At 38.9% G+C, this 20,133-nt stretch overlaps 1 protein-coding gene across 1 annotated transcript in view; it reads right to left on the reverse strand.

Annotated features, from left to right (window-relative positions):
* Positions 1-14,840, reverse strand: part of COG3 (component of oligomeric golgi complex 3) — a 90,279-nt gene extending 75,439 nt beyond the window's left edge. The window contains exons 1-5 of the mRNA XM_037041736.1: positions 14,500-14,840; positions 7,195-7,341; positions 2,713-2,774; positions 1,316-1,481; positions 481-555 (exon numbers count right to left, since the gene is read on the reverse strand). Coding sequence (XP_036897631.1) covers positions 481-555; positions 1,316-1,481; positions 2,713-2,774; positions 7,195-7,341; positions 14,500-14,673 — 624 coding nt within the window. The 5' untranslated portion in view covers positions 14,674-14,840. The remainder of the gene's footprint in view (positions 1-480; positions 556-1,315; positions 1,482-2,712; positions 2,775-7,194; positions 7,342-14,499) is intronic.
* Between the last annotated feature and the right edge of the window lie 5,293 nt (positions 14,841-20,133).

Raw genomic sequence — 20,133 nt, forward strand, 5'->3', positions numbered from 1 at the left:
TTTAGTAAACTATAATTGTGATTTAGTATTTAGCAAATTATAACTGTGATTTAGTATTTTTATAACATGATGTACATACAGCTCTGATTAATTTATGAATGAGAAATATCATTTACACAGCGGTCTTTATTGATATTACTTTGGAATACAAGTATGCATTACAGGACTACTTTTCCTCAAACCAAATATGAAATTAGTTTTAAAGACATTTTTTATTATTATAGTTTAACCACAGCAAGATTTAAAATTTAATATTTCTTACATGGCTTAAAAATAAGTCACTATAAGAGGTAACTAACAAAGAGACTTTTAATAATAATACACTTCAAACATAACTATTACATAAATCATATCTGAAAAAATCTGAGCTGGTAAATGGTACATCCACCAGCCACAAAGAAGAGTCAGCAAGCAAACTATTAAGTTAAAATATCACTCACAAAGTAACTAACTTTACAGAAAGTAAAAAAAGATGCTTACTGTGTTAATAGTTTCCAATTCATTAAAATAGGACAGCTTTTGTTGAATGTTTTCAGCCAGATCAACAAGTTCCGACTTGCATTTTTTAAAAGAGAAAAATTAGTTATTATAAGAATACAAAAACACTCCAGTTTCAAAATTACACTGAATTGTTACATGTTAGACATATATATAACATTAATATATAAGATTAATATATAAGATTTCAGAATAAGGTTCAAAGATTTTTGCAATCATGGACTAAAACAAGTAATGATTATTATAGTAAATTATATACAATCTTATAAAAAATAAATGACCTTTTTCAAACAGAACACTGAAAAAACTCACGTATCAGTGAGTTTTAGAACTCAAAACAGCTAGTTAACAAAACAAAACTCAAAAACAACCTATATCAGTTCATCTTTCCTTAAACCCCACCATTACTACAATCACTATGCTTATTTCAAAAGTATAAATAATAAAGAATGAACAGAACAAACTATTATATCCTCTTCAGTCTGAAATTGTCTAATACCTGGCAGTTCAAAACACAGGAAAGCTCACCTGTGCCCCTGTTCACATAATATTTTATACTACTATTAAATAATATTTATACAACTACTATTGTATACTACTTTTATACTATTTATACTTCTCTACTTACTGTATCTGCAAGCTTATTTAGAATGAAAGCAGGCTGTCAGCATAATATTTTGCATGCTCAGAACATGGCCTCATACAGGGCAGTGTTTAATATGTAGTTAGAGAAATTAGGGAAACTAGAATTACATTAATCTATTTTAAAATAAAACAATAAATATAATCACTGACCCTCTCTCCTACTCCAAGTTACCTGTTCTTTTAGAAGTTGTTCACAGGCTTCGTGTAGGGTTCCTGTCTTATTGGACACAAAAAGATACTGTTTCTGCAATGATTCCAGATGCTGAAGAGCACTGTTTACATCATTCAAAATAGCATCACACTGCTCCTGAAACCCAGACAAGTAATCCCTCATCTGTCTAGAAAACAGAACCAAAAGGAGATTGGCAATAATATTTTCTCCCAATAAGCACAGGAAATAAACAAAGTTTTATTTTTCCCCAAATGCTTGAATTTCAGGAGGAAAGTTAGACCTATTCACTATAGTTCATCATATCCAGAAATGTACCAAAAGCTATGTTACAAACTATTTCAATAATTAAGGAAAATTACTGAAACTAAAAGGAACAACAAAAGGAATCAGCCTTGAAGTCATAAACTGGCTTCTTGCATGGAAGACAACAAATCACCAGTTCAGCTTTCAAAGAGTAGGAAATGAGAGCCATCCCACATACCAAGTAGGTCAATCCTTCAGGTCACTTTCACCACAGACAGACAGTGTGATGTCATGGGAAGAATCCTGGACTCGAAATTAAAAAACCTAAGTCCAAATTCGAGCTCTGCCCAAGTCTCCATGACATTAGGCAAGTTACTTAATATTTCTAGGCCTCAGTTTGCTCATTTGTAAAATGGGAATATTACCTTTCCTCACAGAGCTACTATAAAGATTAAACAGAATTATACATCAAACAGCCTAACACAACACACAGCAATTATAGTCACTTAATAAATGTTCCATGAATGCAAATGCTCACGTCATAGTCCCCAAATCATCCAGAAACTGTAAACCATCATTTCTCCCATGGTATCAATAAACACAAACAGAACAACATAGTTACACCCTGTAATCTAGGTGGCCATTCCTAAAGTCTCTTGGGTCTCTCCTAAAAAAAAGGCTACAACACCTCTTAGAGGTCCTATAAAATTTCCACTTCAACCCAAACCTTTCTAGAGTTATGGAAAAACCAATGTCTGCCCCCCTGACATATTAATTACAATGTCGTTTTTTAATTACACACCTTCTAATACCAGTTGACCCAAATCTTCTCCCTAGCTATTTTTAAAGAAGATATTGCTGTTGAAGTTTCCTTTGTATCTTAATTTTGTCCATTAGGCGACACAGGTTACAAAATGCTTCAGATTGTAATGCTCAAAGCATTATTACTGATTTATAATCAGTAATAAGCAAAGCCAAGAAAAGATTACACATGCTGTTATGCAAAATAGCTATGGGAGTTATCTGAAGAAAATATTTAGGTTTTTGAGAAAGAAATTACTTAGCAATAGGCAGAGAGGGGTACAGGTATGTGTCTCTGTACACGCACTGTGACCTAACAATTAGGACAGCCAACAAATCCAAGAGCCACATACCTATATTTAGTTTCTTCATCCTGATTCATTTGAATTTGAAGCTTTGCAAACCATGAGAAAAACTGGAAAATAAAGATTATTATATTGTCAACAAAACTAAAGCAGACAAAATGAAAAGTTGCTATATGCTAAACAGCAAGTTAAAAGGGTAACACTAATAATTTTTGTTAAAAGGGTAACACTAATTCTTGTCTTGGGGCTCAGACATTAATAATTTTAAGCCAGGAAAAAATTTAATTGCATGCTCAATGTCTACATGCTAGAAAAAGCAAAGGATAGGTAGGATTGAGGGTGGAAGGTAGGGGTGGGTGGGGTGGGGCAGGGTGACAGAGGGGAAGTAGAGACAACTGTGCTTGAACACAATAAAACAAAAATAAAAATAAAAAATAAAAATGGGCCATTTTCAGAGTTAATTAAGAAAGAGTATTAAATATATAATATATAAGAAATGTTTCTTCCTGAGAGGCTAGAGCCTATCTGCTAGTTTGCCAAATCTGAGTAGGTAACACAGGGCTTTGAGTAAATATTAATATTGGGGGCTAAATATTCCACTAGGGGCCACATCAGCCTCACGGTTGCCTTCAAAGGGCTGAAATAATTTTAGGGCTGTATAAATGTAACAACTCCTTAACTGTTAAGGAGTTGAAATTACATTTCACCTTTTGAAGGCAACCTCACAGGAATTGTGAGAATACAAGCTTATAAATAATATAACAGATTGATTTAAGAACATGGACTTCTGTATCAGCTAAACTTAGTCTGAATTCTGGCCCCATATTATGAAAATATCTATTATTAAAAAGAGATGGGGCCCTGGCTGGAGTGATTCAGTTGGTTGGTGTCATCTTGTAAAAAGAAAGGTCACAGGTTCAATTCCTAGTCAGGGCACATGCCCAGGTTGTAGACTCAGTCCCCATTCAGGCCACATGCAGGAAGCAAGCAATCAAATGTTTCTCTCTTACATCAATGTTTCTCTTCCAAATGGATATTTCTTTCCCTCTCTTTCTCCCTCCCTTCCCTTTTCTCTGGAATTAATAAAAGAAAATAGAGATTTTTAAAATGATTTTTTTAAAAAGAGATGGGCTAGGCTGACCTTAAAACAAGCATGCGGGTACTTTTTGAACTAATGGAAATGTTTCGTATCTCGATCACAGTGGCAATTTCACAGGTATATACACTTGTCAAAATTCATCAAGCTGTACACCTAAAGTGATTATATTTTATTGGATAGAATTTAACTTAATATTAGATTTTTCTACCTTTAAAGAGAGATGTGTAAATTTAATCCAAAACACTTTAACAGTCCTAATAAGTTCACAGACCTGGTACAAGATTGTCTTCTGTAATTCTCAAGTGGGATTTAAGTCAAAGTACACTTTATTCTCTCAAGATACTAAGTTTGACAAGCACAGTACTTTGGCTATCATTTGTTGAACAATGATTGTGTGTCTGCCACACAATGCAGTTACAGGTATTATCTTATTTAATTCTCACAAAAAGCCTAATGACATAAGTATATAATTATCATTGTTTTACTAATAAGAAAACTAAAGACCTGAAAAGACAAAAGTAATTTTCCTAAGCTTACAAACATACTAAGCAATGTAGGCAATGTTCTGATCTAGGGCCTGACTCCACAGCTAGAACTCTCACTCTGCAGTGCTGCTTCTCTACTTACTGTATCTGCAAGTCAGCACATCTGCTTTACATCTGACTCAGTAAATGCCTCAGCTTCAATTCTTCACAGTACAGAAAGAAGAGCAGAGGAACTACTGTATATTTGGGTTTATAATCAGTAATACGCAAAAGCCAAGAAAAGATTACACATGCTATTATGCAAAAGAGCTACAGGAGTTATCTGAAGAAAATATTTAGGTTTTTGAGAAATAAATTACTTAGCAATAGGCAGAGACGGGTACAGGTATGTGTCTCTGTACACGCACATGCATGCACACAGGCACACTGGCAGGGACATACACAGACATACACTAGAGGAAGTCAAAAATACATAAAATATTGTAAACTTAATAAATACAATAATCTATCAGCACCCAAACTTGAAATATCATATTTTATCTCTATTAAAAATATAATTGGGCAATAGGTTCATCTAAAATACTTAATAGCCACAACTGGTACAAAATCAAGAATGTCACACTTCCAGCCAAGATGGAGGTGTAGGTGGAAACACTGTGCCTCCTCAAACAACCAAATTTAAGGACAACAAAGATTTAGAAATAAAAACACAACCAGAACAAGCAGAAAATGGAACTGTACAGAAGTCTGACAAGGAACCATCCATCCAGACCAGTAAGAAGGGTAGAGTCAGTGGACAGGGGTCACAGCAGAAAAAACCAGTGGTTGGCAGTACCAGGCGCACAGGCGGTGTGGGGCTAGCAGACCGGGGCACAGGGAGAAAACAAGTAGACTCAGTGAGGAGCGCAAGGTGGTTGGCTGACCACGAACACACATTCACACACAGATAAACCAGGCAAAAACAGGCAGTGGGAAAGACTGTGTAACCCAGGACCCTAGCAATGGGAAATAAAGCCTAAAAGCACCGATTGAAAGCACTTGTGGGGGTTGAGGTGTGGGGAGAGACTCCCAGCCTCACAGGAGAGTTCGTTGGAGAGACCCACAGGGTCCTAGAACGAACACAAACCCACCTACCCGGGAACCAGCACCAAAAGGGCCCAATTTGCTTGTAGGCAGTGGTAGAGGGGACTGTAATCCAAGAGAGAACAGAGCAATCGCCATTGTTCCCTCTCTGACCCCGCCCCCACATACAGCGCCACAACCAAGGGACTGGGTTGCCCCGCCCTGGTGAACACATAAGGCTCTGCCCCTCACTATGTAACAGGCAGGACCAGACCAAAAATTATGGCTCAAACAGAAGAACAGATCAAAGCCCCAGAGCCAATACTTTTAAGCGACCAAGAGATAGCCAACCTATCCGATGCACAGTTCAAAACAATGGTGATCAAGATGCTCACAGAACTGGTTGATTTCGGTCACAAATTAGATGAAAAAATGAAGGCTACACTAAGTGAAATGAAGGAAAATGTACAGGGAACCAATAGTGATGGAAAGAAAACTAGGACTAAAATCAATGGAGTGGACCAGAAGGGACAAAGAAACAACCAAACAGAAAAGAATGAAGAAACAAGAATTCAAAACAATGAGGAGAGGCTTAGGAACCTCCAGGACATCTTTAAATGTTCCAAAATCCAAATTATAGGGGAGGGGTACCAGAAGGGGAAGAGGAAGAGCAACAAGTAAAATACTTATTTGAACAAATAATAAAGGAGAACTTCCCCAATCTGGTGAAGGAAATAGACTTCCAGGAAGTCCAGGAAGCTCAGAGTTCCAAACAAGATGGACCCAAGGAGGAACACACCAAGGCACATCATAATTACATTACCCAAGATTAAAATGAAGGAGAGCAACAAGAGATAGCAAGAGGTATCTTAGAAGCAGCAAGACATAAGGAGACAGTTTACCTACAAAGGAGTTCCCATCAGACTGTCAGCTGATTTCTCCTAAGAGACCTTACAGGCAAGAACAGGCTGGAAAGAAGTATTCCAAGTCATGAAAAGCAAGGATCTATGTCCAAGGTTACTCTATCAAGCAAAGCTTTCATTTAGAATGGAGGGACAGATAAAGTGCTTCTAAGATAAGGTCAAGTTGAAGGAGTTCATCATCACCAAGCCCTTATTATATGAAATTTTAAAGGGACTTATCTAAGAAAAAAAGATAAAAAATATAAACAGTGAAAGGTCAGCAAACTCACAGTTATTAACAACCCACACCTAAAACAAAAGCAAACTAAGAGGACAGCTAGATCAGGAGTGGAGCCACAGAAATGGAGATCACATGGAAGGTTAGCAACAGGGGAATGAGAGGGGAATGAGAGGGGAATGGGAGGGGAATAGGAGGGGAATGGGAGGGGAATGGGAGGGGAATGGGAGGGGAATGGGAGGGGAATGGGAGGAGAAGGGGAGGGAAGGTCCACAGAATAAGTAGTATAGACAGTGGGGAGAAAATAGACAGGAAGGGGCAAGAGTAGTGTGGGATACGTAGAAGCTAAAGAACTTATGACACATGGACATGAACTAAAGGGGGGGAATGTGGAAGGAGGGACTGTGCAGGGTGGAGGGGAATGAAGGGGGGAAATGGGACAACTGTAATAGCATAATCAATCAAATATATTTTAAAAAATCAAGAATGGTCTAAAAAGATTAGATGTTAGCTACAGGGAGGGGCAAAATCAGGTTTACAGTTGTGAGTGCACAGAACAGTTTAATCTTATATTATTATTTATTAATTACTGTATTACTTCCCATATGGAAAACTATAAATCCACTTTTGCCCCACACTGTATAGTTTCAAGTGTTCAGAACTTTTAATTAGGTCTCCTTTATTAGCCCAGTCTCAAGACAGTTAAAATAATCAAACATCCTTAGAAACAATATTGCAACTCACCTCCTGTGCAGTTTCGATTTTTTCTTCTTCCATTCCTAATGAAATGAAGCCATTCAAGAGAATATCTTCTGTAGATTCAGGTACTATTGAAGTCTGTGAAATGGGCAGGGGCTGGGATGTCAAACTGCACAAGTCTTCAATTGGGAGCTTGAAAAAAGACAGCCACAAAGATATTTAAATAACTTGAAAATTCTCTTAACTCAAGACTAAAATTACATCTCAGGTGTTCTGAAAGAGAAATGAATGTTTTCTATTAAAGAGTTTGAAGTTAATAAATGCAATATTAACATTTATGACTAGACCATCTCTATATTAAATGCTAGTCTTGAAATGTAAATATGATACTTGTTAGGGTGGGCGGGGATAGGAGGGAGCTCCGGCTAGACTTTGCCAAGAGGGACATCCTCACAGTAACCTGATTCCAAGGAAGAGACCACCAATGCTGTATTGCTGCTTTGTTCAGAGGGGACCAATCCCCAGCTCCCATGGGGAGCCAACAAAAATAAAACCGCATGACATTCCCCGCTTGGGCGCGATTTCCCCAGCCTCATCCTGCAGACCAGGGAACCTCGCCTGGGCACACAAACCCCAATAAAGCTCTTTATTGCCTACTTTATGGCTGATTGGCATTTCTTTCTCGGCGGAGCCTAAGAAAACCTCTCAACACTGATATCCCAGTATTGGTCACATATGGCTTTTGAGTTGCCTTTCTAATACCGGTGGTAAATTTGTACTAATCCATTAACGTTTTCTTTTTTTTTTTAGGATTTTACTTATCTTCGGAGGAGAAGGAGAGAAAGAGTGAAACATCAATGTATGGTTGCCTTTCGTGTGTCCCCTGCTGGGAACTGGCCTGCAACCCAGGCATGTGTCCTGACTGGGAATCAAACCGTGATCCTCTGGTTCGCAGGCCCGCATTCAATCCACTGAGCTACACCAGCCAGGGCTATACACATTTTCTTAACTGAACCTCCTGTGAACTAGCGCCAGACAAAGGGAAAAACCTGTGTACTGTTGAAAGTGGCTTGCCCTCCCCATTACATAACACAAAAGCCTGACCTCATTAATACCAACAAACAGAAAACAAATCACAACCAAGAAGTACCAGTAAACATTAATTCCTTCTACAACTTCCACTGCTGGCACACTTCACCCACACCTTCTTGCTGACAAATTTTGAAATTAGAATTAAACAAAAAGAATTTCAGAGGTTCCCATCAGTTTCAGAAGAGCGCCACCTACAAGACTTCAACTCTGATGCCATCAGACCTACAATATTTTCTAGCTCTCCACTGCTTCTAAAGATACTCCAGGGGTCAATTTAACCAGTAGTCATACAGATAAGCTACTTTTAGACCTGAAACAAAGAGAGTGTGGATGCTGGAAAGTTGTAAAAGAGCCCAACTGTTTTGTTTCCATTCATTTTCAGCCCTGAGGGCATGACATTTAAGTTCCAGCAATATTAAAATATTGATCCAAGGCCTTTTATGATTAGGTCTTAGGAAACTGCTTTCCTGTCTATTTTTCTAGATATAGAAATTTCATTGGAAGACAGTATTTTTTCTTTAAATCAAAAATAAGTTACATGCAAAATATACCATCATTAACTTAGAAATAGAACCCTTGAGATTGATTTTTTTAAACAATAGCACATGATTCCTGACTTCCATAAATTTACCCAAACTGCAGGGTCACTGAAAACATCTTTGTTTTTGGTATGCAACACATATTACTGTCATATCGAATGGATCCAGGGGTGTCATACACGTGGTTGGTCTGTCATTTGAAACAAAAAAAATTTTATCTTCTAATGTATTTTAAAAGTAAGATCATATGAAAACTCTGGATACTTGAGAAGGTACTATGAATACTCCAGATATAATTTGTAATCTAGCCACTGTGAGTAAATATAACACTTTGAATGTATGAAAGAGCATTCTATTTGCACAAATACTAACTACTTTTCAGTCACAAGGACTTCCAAATACCAGAAGCAGGAGGAGGCTTCCTGTCCTGTTCCCTTGTTCTCACTAACACAAAACATTTTCTCTCAAACCACACAAGAGAGAAACCATACTGCAGCTACTTCTAAGAAATAAAAGCATATGAGAAAATTCCCCATTCAGGCACCTTTACTAAACTGTCTTCTTTTCTCGAAGCACCTGGAAGAATGGCAAATCAGAACCGGGGGGGGGGGGGGGGGGGGGGCGGGGGGCAGGCCACCAAATTTNCAAACTTTCCTGCTCAGACCTTTCATTCACTCCTTAAGTGAAAAGGACTGAATGCATCCGACTCACACTGTCCTGGCTTCCAGATGAAGTAGACAGACATTTACCACCAGTGAGAGAAAGGCACAGATCTAGGCTCCTGATCTGCAATCCTAGAACGCTACTGTATAGTTTATGCAAATAGGAACACTAACATATTAAATATTAATTACAATAATCTATCAAGCCTTGCCTGACCAGCTGAACAAGCACAGGAAAAAAGCAAATACACCTCTCTCTCCCAAACTTTACTTCTTGCACAGTTCTGGGTTGGAGAAAATCACTTTTATAAACAATCTAATCAATTTATTCCCTAAATGAAACCCGATGTTACTTTCTCTGTAGCAAATCATAAAGAGGTACAGATTGAGTCTTAGAACCTTCTTCAAGGAAGCTAACCTCTTCTTACCTTAGGTCTAAGTAACACCTAAGCTAAGTGATACCAGCTCAGTGTGGTAAGATTCTAATCTATTCTTAATAGATTAAAGATGTTTAACATTTGCAGGGGAAAGGTACATGAAAAATACTACTAGGTAACTTGCCATGTGCATTTTACGTACATGATTTCATTTCATTTATCACAGTTTCCCATAAGAACTATTATAATTCCCATTTTATAAAGAATAAAACAGGTTCAGAAAAATTAAACATCATGTCTAAAGTCACACAGCCTTTAAAAAACAACTATAACAGGAAAAATTATTTTAGCATTGTATCAAGTATTACTAAGTCCACCTGGTTGGTGTAGCTCAGTGAATCGAGCATGGGCCTGTGAACCAAAGGGTCACGGTTTGATTCAGAGTCAAGGCACGTGCCTGGGATGCGGGCCAGGTCCCCAGTTGGGAGCGCATGAGGGGCAACCATGCATTGATGTTTCTCTCCCTCTCTTTCTCTGTCCCCTTCCCTCTATCAAAAGAATTAATAAATAAAAATTTTAAAAAAGAATTACTAAGTCCAGCAGAAAGAAAATGGCTGGCCTTCACCACTAAAAGAAGTTGGCCTGACTACAAGCAACCAGTCTACCTAATATTCTACTGTAAATATTCTACCGAAAATTCCCTTCTCTAACATCAAATAAAAAGGTATAACTCCTTTCCAAGATAACACTAGTTCTCTTTCATAAAAGAGAAAGCTATTTTCTAAAAAAGTTAAAGGCTTTATGATGTCTGCTAAGCATTAGCTGGACTCTTGCTATACAACGAACATGCCCGTTCCAGCTGTCTGGGATGTAATTTACTTGTGAAAATTGTGAAGCACTACAGAAAATCTTTGAGATACAATGCTTGGACAAAATAAAAATTGAGGCATTCTTTTCAGCACCACTGTTAAAGGCGTGGTAATGGGGAGGGGAGGAGAAAAAGAAAATTCGATTTCAAAGTCTTCCCACCAGACATATAAACACTTTAGTAAACAGAAATGAGGGCTACAGAGAGCTGAAGAGCAATGAGAACTTTCCCCTGAAAGGGTCCAGGTTGGGTAAATAGCAGGTTATTTCATTCTCACAGAATGAAATACCAAGTCTATTACCAAGTCTGCATGTACCAGAGACCTTCACTCCATGCTTGAACTTGTCAAGCTCATCCCCTACCCATGACTGCACTGCTTTTTCCTCCACTTAAATGTTTTATCTCTAGTCTTGCATGGCTGTCTTCTTGTTTTCTATCATGAGTTCTCACCTCAAACTATTACTTTCTTAGAAAGGCCTTCCCTACTTATCCAAGGGCACACCTGATCCCTTTGTGTCACACCATGCTGGGTTTGGGGTTTTTTTTCCTTATATCATAGATCACCACCTAAACTTACCTTCCTTCTTTTTTTACATGCTTATGGTCATCATAATTTTACCAGCTCCATGAATCCAGGGATCTTGACTACTTATCTTTCTATCCTCAATTCCTAGTCCAGAGTAGCCACATAAATATGTTCAATAACTGCATGAGACTAATGAATGATAGGTACTGTATTGTATAAATGTGAAAGAACAGGGTAAAAATGAAGATTCTATTTAATTCACTCCAAACCCTTTCTTTTAAGCTCACTGAGAATAAGAAATAATAGTTTATGACCCATGACTATAAAACAAATTGGGTTGTATTTCCTGTGAAATATCTCTGCCCCCCTCACCTCCCACCATGACGTCCAAGCATCCTGCTTCAGTATCAGGCCAAATCAATCACAAACATACTGGAATATTTATAGAACAAACAAATTCTATTATCCAGGGCACAAAAGACTTTAATATTCAAGCCCAAGGAACTTCCACTTACTTCCTCATTTATTCCAAACCCACTTCCAGAAGAGCATGCTAGAGTTGAAACCCAAGAAAGAACACCTCTATTTTATGGCAAAGCAAGAAACAGTAAAAGTGAAGGAACTTTCAAATCAAAATTCTTAACCTCTAAAGTTTGAGGGCAGAAAAGAAAAAGCTTAAATCTCTAGATTTAATCTGCCTATGGACACAATTCCAAATCATGTACAAAGAATTCTTGCATCCTTACTTGCCACAGACAACCTGCCTCACAGCTCACATGCCCTGCTCTGCCGATGCACCACAGAAATGCTTCAATTACACAAAGTCCTTTGCCAGAATAGGGCACTGGCTCACCACACTCAGGCTTATGCCAAAGATATAAAACTTGGTACAGATGCTCAAGCCTTAATGTTTCAAAGTGTAAACCTTTTATTTAATGTTGTAGCCATTACTATGGAGCCAAAAGGGGAAAAAAGAGTGATTTTATTTTTAATCCTAACTCAGAGACACTTTTTCACCCTTCTTTAGGAAGAGGAAAGGACAAACATTAGTGCCAGGGAGAAGCACCAACCGGCTTCCTCTGGCACTCCTGGGCCTGGAATCTACACTCCCAGACCAGGTATTGAACCCACAACCGAGGTGGGTGCCCTAACCAGGAATTGAACCTACAACCTTTCAGTTACGAGATGACACTCCAACTACCTGAGCCACTTTGGCCAGGATGAGAACAGTGATTACCGAACAGAGTTAGGGAAGTCCCAAAGTAACATAAGATGCTGTGACTGTTGCAAAGTCCACTGACTTAAAACATAAATAAAAAAATAGCACTCAACTGGTTCAAGACGTTGCCAACAATACAAATAAAGAGGCTGGGGATGGCACCACTGCTGCTCCTGTACTGGCACGCTCTACTGTCAAGGAAGGATTTGGAAAGATTAGCAAAGGTGCTAATCCAGTGAAAATCGAGAGGAGGCAATGTTAGCTGTTGATGCTGAAATTGCTGAACTTTAAGAAGCTGCCTACACTAGTGACAACCCCGGAAGAAATTGCTCAGGTTGCTATGATTTCTGCAGATGGAGACAAAGAAATTAGCAACATCATTTCTGATGCAATGAAAAATGTTGGAATAAAGAGCATCATCACAATAAAGAATGGAAAAATACTAAAAGATAAATTACTGTATTTTGCCATATATAAAGCACTCCCATGTATAATGTGTACCCGTGTTTTAGCACTGCCCATGTATAATGTGTATCCTCATTTTTCCCCACAAAAATATGAGCATAAAAGTAGGCATTATACACAGCAAAATATGGTAGAAATTATTGAAGGCATAAAGTTTGACCGAGGTTACATTTCTCCATACTTAGTAAAACAGCAAAAGGCCAGAAATGTGAATTCCAAAATTGTTTTACTGAGTAAAAGTAAAATTTGCAGTGTTCAGTCCATTGTACTTACTCTTGAAACTGCCAATGCTCACCGTAAGCCCTTGGTAGGGATGTGGCCTATTCTAATCCTAGAAGAGTGCTCATCATTATTAGTGATAACTGTGAGAGGATGCTCAAGGTAGTGCTCCTCACCTATAACTTCAGATAAGTCACTTGAAGGAAATGACTAAAGAGAGGGCTGGCTGGCATATAAGAAAAACACTATAATCATCAGTCACTGGTTTCCACTTGACAACATATAATGGTTTACTGCTGTCACTGTCTATGCCTACATGTAGTGTTTTTTTTGCATTTTTAAATAAAGGTTTTTGTACATTCCAGATAACTGAGTGCAAGAGCCATGTACGAATGTAGTGCTTTTAACTTAAATCATGAAGCAGTTTTACTACTATCCTGTTAAAATCAGGATTTTAGTGCTTGTCATCATAGAGTGAAAAGTTAACATGCAGCTTTCTGTGGGGAGCAAGAATAACTGTACAAAGTAGAGAAATATCCAATTATGTGACAACCTTTATAACAATTTGTTTAAAATTTTAAAGACAATGCTTCCAACACCAAAAATAACCATCATCCCTAATAAAATAATCCTACTAAACCTGGTCTCACAATAGAAAAAAGTTGTCAAATATCTGACAATTCATAAAATGTATTTCTTGCTAGTATAACTAAATTGAATAACACAAGCAGTAAGGTGAATCATATCCCAACAATAATTAGGATTAAAACCTTGGCATTAAAACCAAAAACCAGCCTTATCTAATAATGTACTGACCTAGCTTTCAAAAAAAATCATTTTAATTGCTTTGCAATAGGTCAACTAAGTCGATCTCCCACAACCTGCACTTGATGGGAGAGCTCACTGCTCAACAGAGATGAAACTGTCACTCAGGATCAAGTTTCGGTTCCCCCTCCCCGTGGGAAAAAGGTGCTGGGTTATTCATTAAGGTGATAAACGAATGCCAATAGGAGGCTGCCTACTGGTATTCCCTAATAGGAGTAACACCAGTACTGTGCCTTGGCTGACATCAGGAACACCCGGAGCAGTAAGCCCAGGGCAAAGCTCCGGGGACAAGGCTCCCGGACAACGGTCCCATGTCGCAAAGTGGACACACCAGCCATTGGATGCCCCAGCAGCTGATCCCGCGCGGGAAAGGAGAGTTGGCAATCGCCGGCAGAGGCCTGACAGCCAGGGAAGGTGAAAGTGAGGGGCCTCTCCTACCCTAACAGCCATTACAACGAAGGACAGGTGAAGAGAGTCCCTAAATAGGAGTCTACGAGGCCAAAGTCCGCCCGCACCCCACAGGCGAACGCCCCAGCCAGTTCCCGCGCGTCGCCTCACCTCGGGCGGAACGGGAAGGTTCTCCACCGCCGCCTTCAGTTCCAGCACAGAGTCCACCTGCATGTCGGTGAGCGGCGCCGTGGTGTCGGGTCTCCGATCCCAGAGAGCTAGCCTCTCCCGAGAGTCCCGCTCCGTCGCTGCCTCGAGCAGCAGCAGCAGCGTCGCGTCCGCCATAGCCACCACCCTAAGCAGCAAAGGGATGGTGCGGACCCCAAAAGACACGCCCAGGCCACTTCCCCGAGTGCTAGGGTCTCTAGCAAAGCACTGCAGCCGTGCTGGGCGAGAGGAGACGGAAAAACCGGAAACGGAAACACTTCCACAGTGTGTGGGCGGGGCTGAAGTCCGGACAGACGTGGCTTTAAAAGGATACAAATATTTCTTGTTGCAATGTAGACCTATAGGGAGGCTACATAGACCCTGACGGAAATACAAATGCCCCTACCGGAACTCTTCTTCAACACCAATAACTTTATTGTTACGTCTTTACGACAATTGTACTAACAGACGCGGCCGGGAGGGATTTTCTTGAACTTTGGCCTTTATAAAGCCTAGGCTTTATAGCTGGGTAGTCTAGGTGGAGTGTATTACTACGTGATTGCCTGACTGACCTGTTGACTGTTCAGGCTGCCAGGATCAAAACCACGAATACAAACTTTTCCAACGTCCAATAACTTCACCGCTAGAAAACTAACATAAAAACACATAAAAATTCAAAGATTTTGTGTGCATCAGATATCATTAATAGTACTATCAAGTAATCAGAAACAACCTAAATATTGAAGAATTCAATTGCAACCCAGTATTGAAGAATTCAATCAGTAATTCATGGCACAGACATGTAATCGGAATACTATTCTGTCATTTAAATCATGTCGTAGACTTGAGCAACAAAAATATGATACTATTGGATAACAAATACCCATGAATCCATACTAACAAATAAATGATTGAATTAGTAAGTGGGAGAGAAGAAACAACTCTATCTTACAGAAGAATTCCAAAAAGAAAAAATGTGGAATGAGGGAAATAGTATTAATTGTAGCAGGCAAACTCTAAGGATGAATGCTACAATCAGTGGGTGAAAGTTTGAGAACAGAAATTAGCGTTTTATCAAATGATCTCCCCAAGTTACCTATTAATAGCAAGGGAGCCCACTAACTTTAGGTCAGAAGCACCTGGCAGACACCACCTCAGCCGAGTGACCAAGTCAACATCATCATCATAAAACTCCTGACATGGCAGATCTAGGACGCATGGCCATTTCTGTGGTGTTCTTGCCAAAAATGCAAAAACCACGTTCTAAACGTTACCGCAGGATTTGTTTTGTAGGATGTTCTATAGGACGTCCTACAAAACAACTCACCAGTATTCTTCAAGTGTCAAGGTCATGAAACATTAGGGAAGACTGAGGAACTGTTTTATGTTGGAGATGAGAGAAACACAACAACTAGATGCAGTTGGAACCTGGATTGTATCCTGGGGTAGAAAAATGTAAAACTATGGAGTAAAATGTAGATACTCCAATAAGGTCTGTAGTTTAGGTAATAGTATTATGCCAATGTTAATTTCCAAGTTTTGATTAATGTACATAGTTATGTAAGGTAATAACATTAGAAGAATATAAATGAAGGGCACACCTGAACTCTATACTTTTGCAACTTTTCTAAAGTTGAAATTTACCTCAAAGTCAAAAATTGAAACTCTAAAGTTGTAGAAAATATTTATCTCTTTGGAAAAATGGTTTTAATGTAATTAAGAAGAATGATATAGTATATGAGCCTATTGCCCAACAGAAACACTCCCAAAACATTTACAGATAGTTGGGATTACTAATAGGTAATATTTTTCTCTTCTTCTTCCTCTCCTTCCTCTTCCTTCTTCTCCTTCTTATTTTGCAATGAATTCTGCATTTAAGAGTAAGGTTTTTGTTTAATTATTTAACCCTGCTTCAGAGCACTGTTTGCCCCTTCACATCAATTCACCACTATCTCCTAAAGAAAGTCATCTTGTAGATATGTACAGATATGTAGATCTGTATGTCTAAGTACCTAAAAGATACTTGCTCTTCTTCAGACCAATTTCTAGTTTCAAAAATCTCAGAAATGAAGTTAATCCTGTTGAGTTTTGTGATGACAATTCTTCAGCAAACACCTTCTTTCAAGGGCCAAATATAAACTGTCTCTCCCAAATGAATTTCTATTGCATATTTTCCCAAATTCATAATCACTCTACTTTCTCCTAAAATTATGCTTAATTAAGATATTTTCACCAACCAGTGATTCATCACACTAAAGGGTTGCAGTGTAGGTCATAGTACCTTCGGAAAAGATCTGGGCCAAGGCTGAATGTTTAATCAGTTACTATGAGATCAAATGAAGGGAGAGGAAGATAGATATGCAACACAATAATGCTTGGATTATTCTTGGACTGAAGAATTGAGGGGGCTAAGGAAATATTGTTGTGCCTAGTCACCAGCTGGTTCTGTAGGGATGAGGAAGAGACAAGAACAGTGAAACAGTGTGACGGCAGTTTTTATGGGTGTTTTAATTCTGCAGAATACTAGCTCAGAAGTACATACATTTAAACAATGTAGCAGTTGCTCACAATATAGTAGAAAGTGTGTTATACAATACACTGAATTTTCTGCTTCAGATTCTACTCCTCTTTTCTCTATGGATAAATATTATCTATCACTCCTGGCCCCCACCAAAATTTCCTATAATGGACAATTTTTTCCTATTTATACCTAGTGATTAGCTTATTCCCAAAACCATTAGATGACATGGCAAATACAATTGCAGTTTTATTTTTTTACTATAATTCTCACAGTATATTTATTTAATTCAAGTTTTGGTAACTGCTCCCATATATTAATTCAAACTGATATAGTAAACATTCATATTGCATGCATCTGTGCCTACATACACAAAGATACAAATACATATTCATATCGTGTGTGTGTGTGCATGTGTGGAGGATAGAATGAGAAGACAATTGGATAGGCTGTTTTGTGAAAAGTACAGAGATGATGTCAAAGTTGTCTTGTCCCTAAATGATCAATGTCCCCATCTCACAGTAGATAACATTTTTGTTTGTAAGGTGTTATTCACAATTCTCTTTTAATCACTAAATTGCAACACTGTAAGGTAGGTTGGGGTGATTCTTTTACATTTAGACATCAGTAAACAAAACACATGAAGATGAAGTAAGTCAGCAAAGATATTTTGAGAATGAAGGGAAAAGGTCACCTTTACATGCTCTTTCTAGAGGGAAATTTGCCACCCTGGTCACAGCCAGTCCTTGAAGCTGACTGGCCTGGGTAAACCCCTCCCACTGACCTGTCAACATCAATAAAGGCTCAACTACAAGAGTGTGTACTCAGCCCACACTAATCAAAAAAGAAGCTGGAGAAATAAAAGGAAAAGATAGCACTATTATCCAGGAATTCTCTTTCTGAAAATTTATCCTAGAGAAATTTCTTAAATATGCAAAATAGTACACATACATTATAGTTTGTAATGGGTAAAAATGGATACAACCTAAATATTTTTTGATAGGGGAATGGTTTTGTTCCTATTATCTATTACTACCTAACAAACTAACCCAAAAATTGTCCCCTGAAAGAACCACCATTTTGTTTTCTTTCATAATTTTGTGGGTCAAGAATTTCTTCAGGGCACATAAGAAGAAAATTGTCTTAGACTGCAGGTCAACATGGAGGCATAGGTAAACATGGCTCACCTCCTCTCACAGCCATATCAAAATTACAACTAAACTTCAGAACAACCACCACACAGAACCATTAGAAATCAAGTTAATAGGAAGTCCAACAACTACAGAATTAAAGAAAAACATCCATCCAGATTGGTAGGACACGTAGAGATGCGGAGACATGGAGACACTGAATAGACTGGTCCTGCACCCACATGTGATGGATAAAAATTTGGGAGGAATATCTCGGAAGGAGTCCAGTCCCACACCAGATCCCCAAGCCAAGGGTTCCAGTGACAGGAAGGTAAGTTCTCATAACTTCTGGCTGCAAAAAAAAAAAAAGTAGAAATTGACATGGTAGAACTATTGGAGTCCCAAGCAGTTCCTTTGAAAGAACTCACACATGCACTTACTCAGACTCACTCCCTCTGAACTCAAGCACCAGGGTAGCTAGCAGCTTGAAAGGCATCAGTGGTATATGGTGAGGAACTGAAGTATCTGGCTTCAATGTGGGAGCTGGGGGACAGCTTCCTCCTAGACAGAAAGTGGGTAGAGGGCATTGTCACATTTCTGAAGCCTCTCCCAACAAAGTCACGGAGTCAGCAGGCTAGTGCTATATCTGAGGTTCCATCAACCTGGCCAACACTGTTTGCCCAGCCCTGGAGATCCCCTGAAACTCTGCCCCACCCAACTAACAGGCCACCAAACTGTTAATAGTGGCTTTTCCATGTGAATGCTGATGTTGGCTCTTGTTTCACAACCTAAATCCTCAAAAAAGCAACAGCCTACCTCAGTAAGCCCCCAGCCTCCTTACCTCTTGCTAAGTGGCCCTAGACATAGTACCAGCAGCAGCCACCATAGATTCACACCTTGGTTTTGCCTAGTAATCTCCAAGCCCAGCACAAGTAGGAGCCATCTCAGATTGCTTTATAGCTCAGGCAGGGTAGCCCCAAGTAGAACACAGGTAGGGGCTGACCTTGGTCTCCATCACCTTGGAAACCCCAGAGCCTGCGCACAGTGGACAACTACAAACCACATCAGGGCAACACCACCCTGTCCCTGTACAGCTGATCCTTCACAGAGGGTGGAGGTTGGTGGTCAATGGTCACAGCCAGTCCTTGAAGCTGACTGGCCTGGGTAAACCCCTCCCACTGACCTGTCAACATCAATAAAGGCTCAACTACAAGAGTGTGTACTCAGCCCACACAAAGGGTGCACCTCAAGTACAACAGTAGAGTGGATGAAGCCAAGAATCAAATCAATGATTTGGAAAATGAGGAAGCAAAAAACAACCAATAAGAATAACAAGAAGAAAAATGAATCCAAAAACCAGGATAGTGTAAGCAGCCTCTGGGATAATTTCAAGATGTCCAATATTTGCATCATAGGGGTGCCATAGAAATAGAAACAGGAAGAAATAGGAAATCTATTTGAAAAAACAATGAAAGAAAACTTCCCTAATTGGGTGAAGGAAATAGACATGCAAGTCCAGGAAGCACAGAGAGTCCCAAACAAAATGGAAGCAAAGAAGGCCACTCCAAGACACATCATAATTAGAATGCCAAAGGTTAAAGAGAAAGAATCTTAAAAGCAGCAAGAAAAAAGAAGTTAGTTACCTACACATGATCTCCCATAAGACTGTCAGCTGTTTTCTCAAAAGAAACTTGCAGGTAGACCGAACTGGCAAGAAATATTCAAAGTCATGAAAAGCAGGGACCAACAGCCAAGATTCTTCTACCCAGCAAAGCTATCATTTAGAATTGAAGGATAGCAAGCTTCTCAAACAAACAAACAAACAAAAAACTAAAGGAGTTCATTGTTGCGAAGCCACTATTGTATATGTTAAAGGGACTTATTTAAGAAAAAGAAGAAAATCAAAACTATGAACAATAGAACAGCAATAAATATATATAAACAATCAAA

The sequence above is a fragment of the Sturnira hondurensis genome, unplaced genomic scaffold (genome assembly GCF_014824575.4).
Source record: "Sturnira hondurensis isolate 20B ecotype Veracruz unplaced genomic scaffold, ASM1482457v3 Scaffold0000549, whole genome shotgun sequence".
NCBI classification, from domain to species: domain Eukaryota; kingdom Metazoa; phylum Chordata; class Mammalia; order Chiroptera; family Phyllostomidae; genus Sturnira; species Sturnira hondurensis.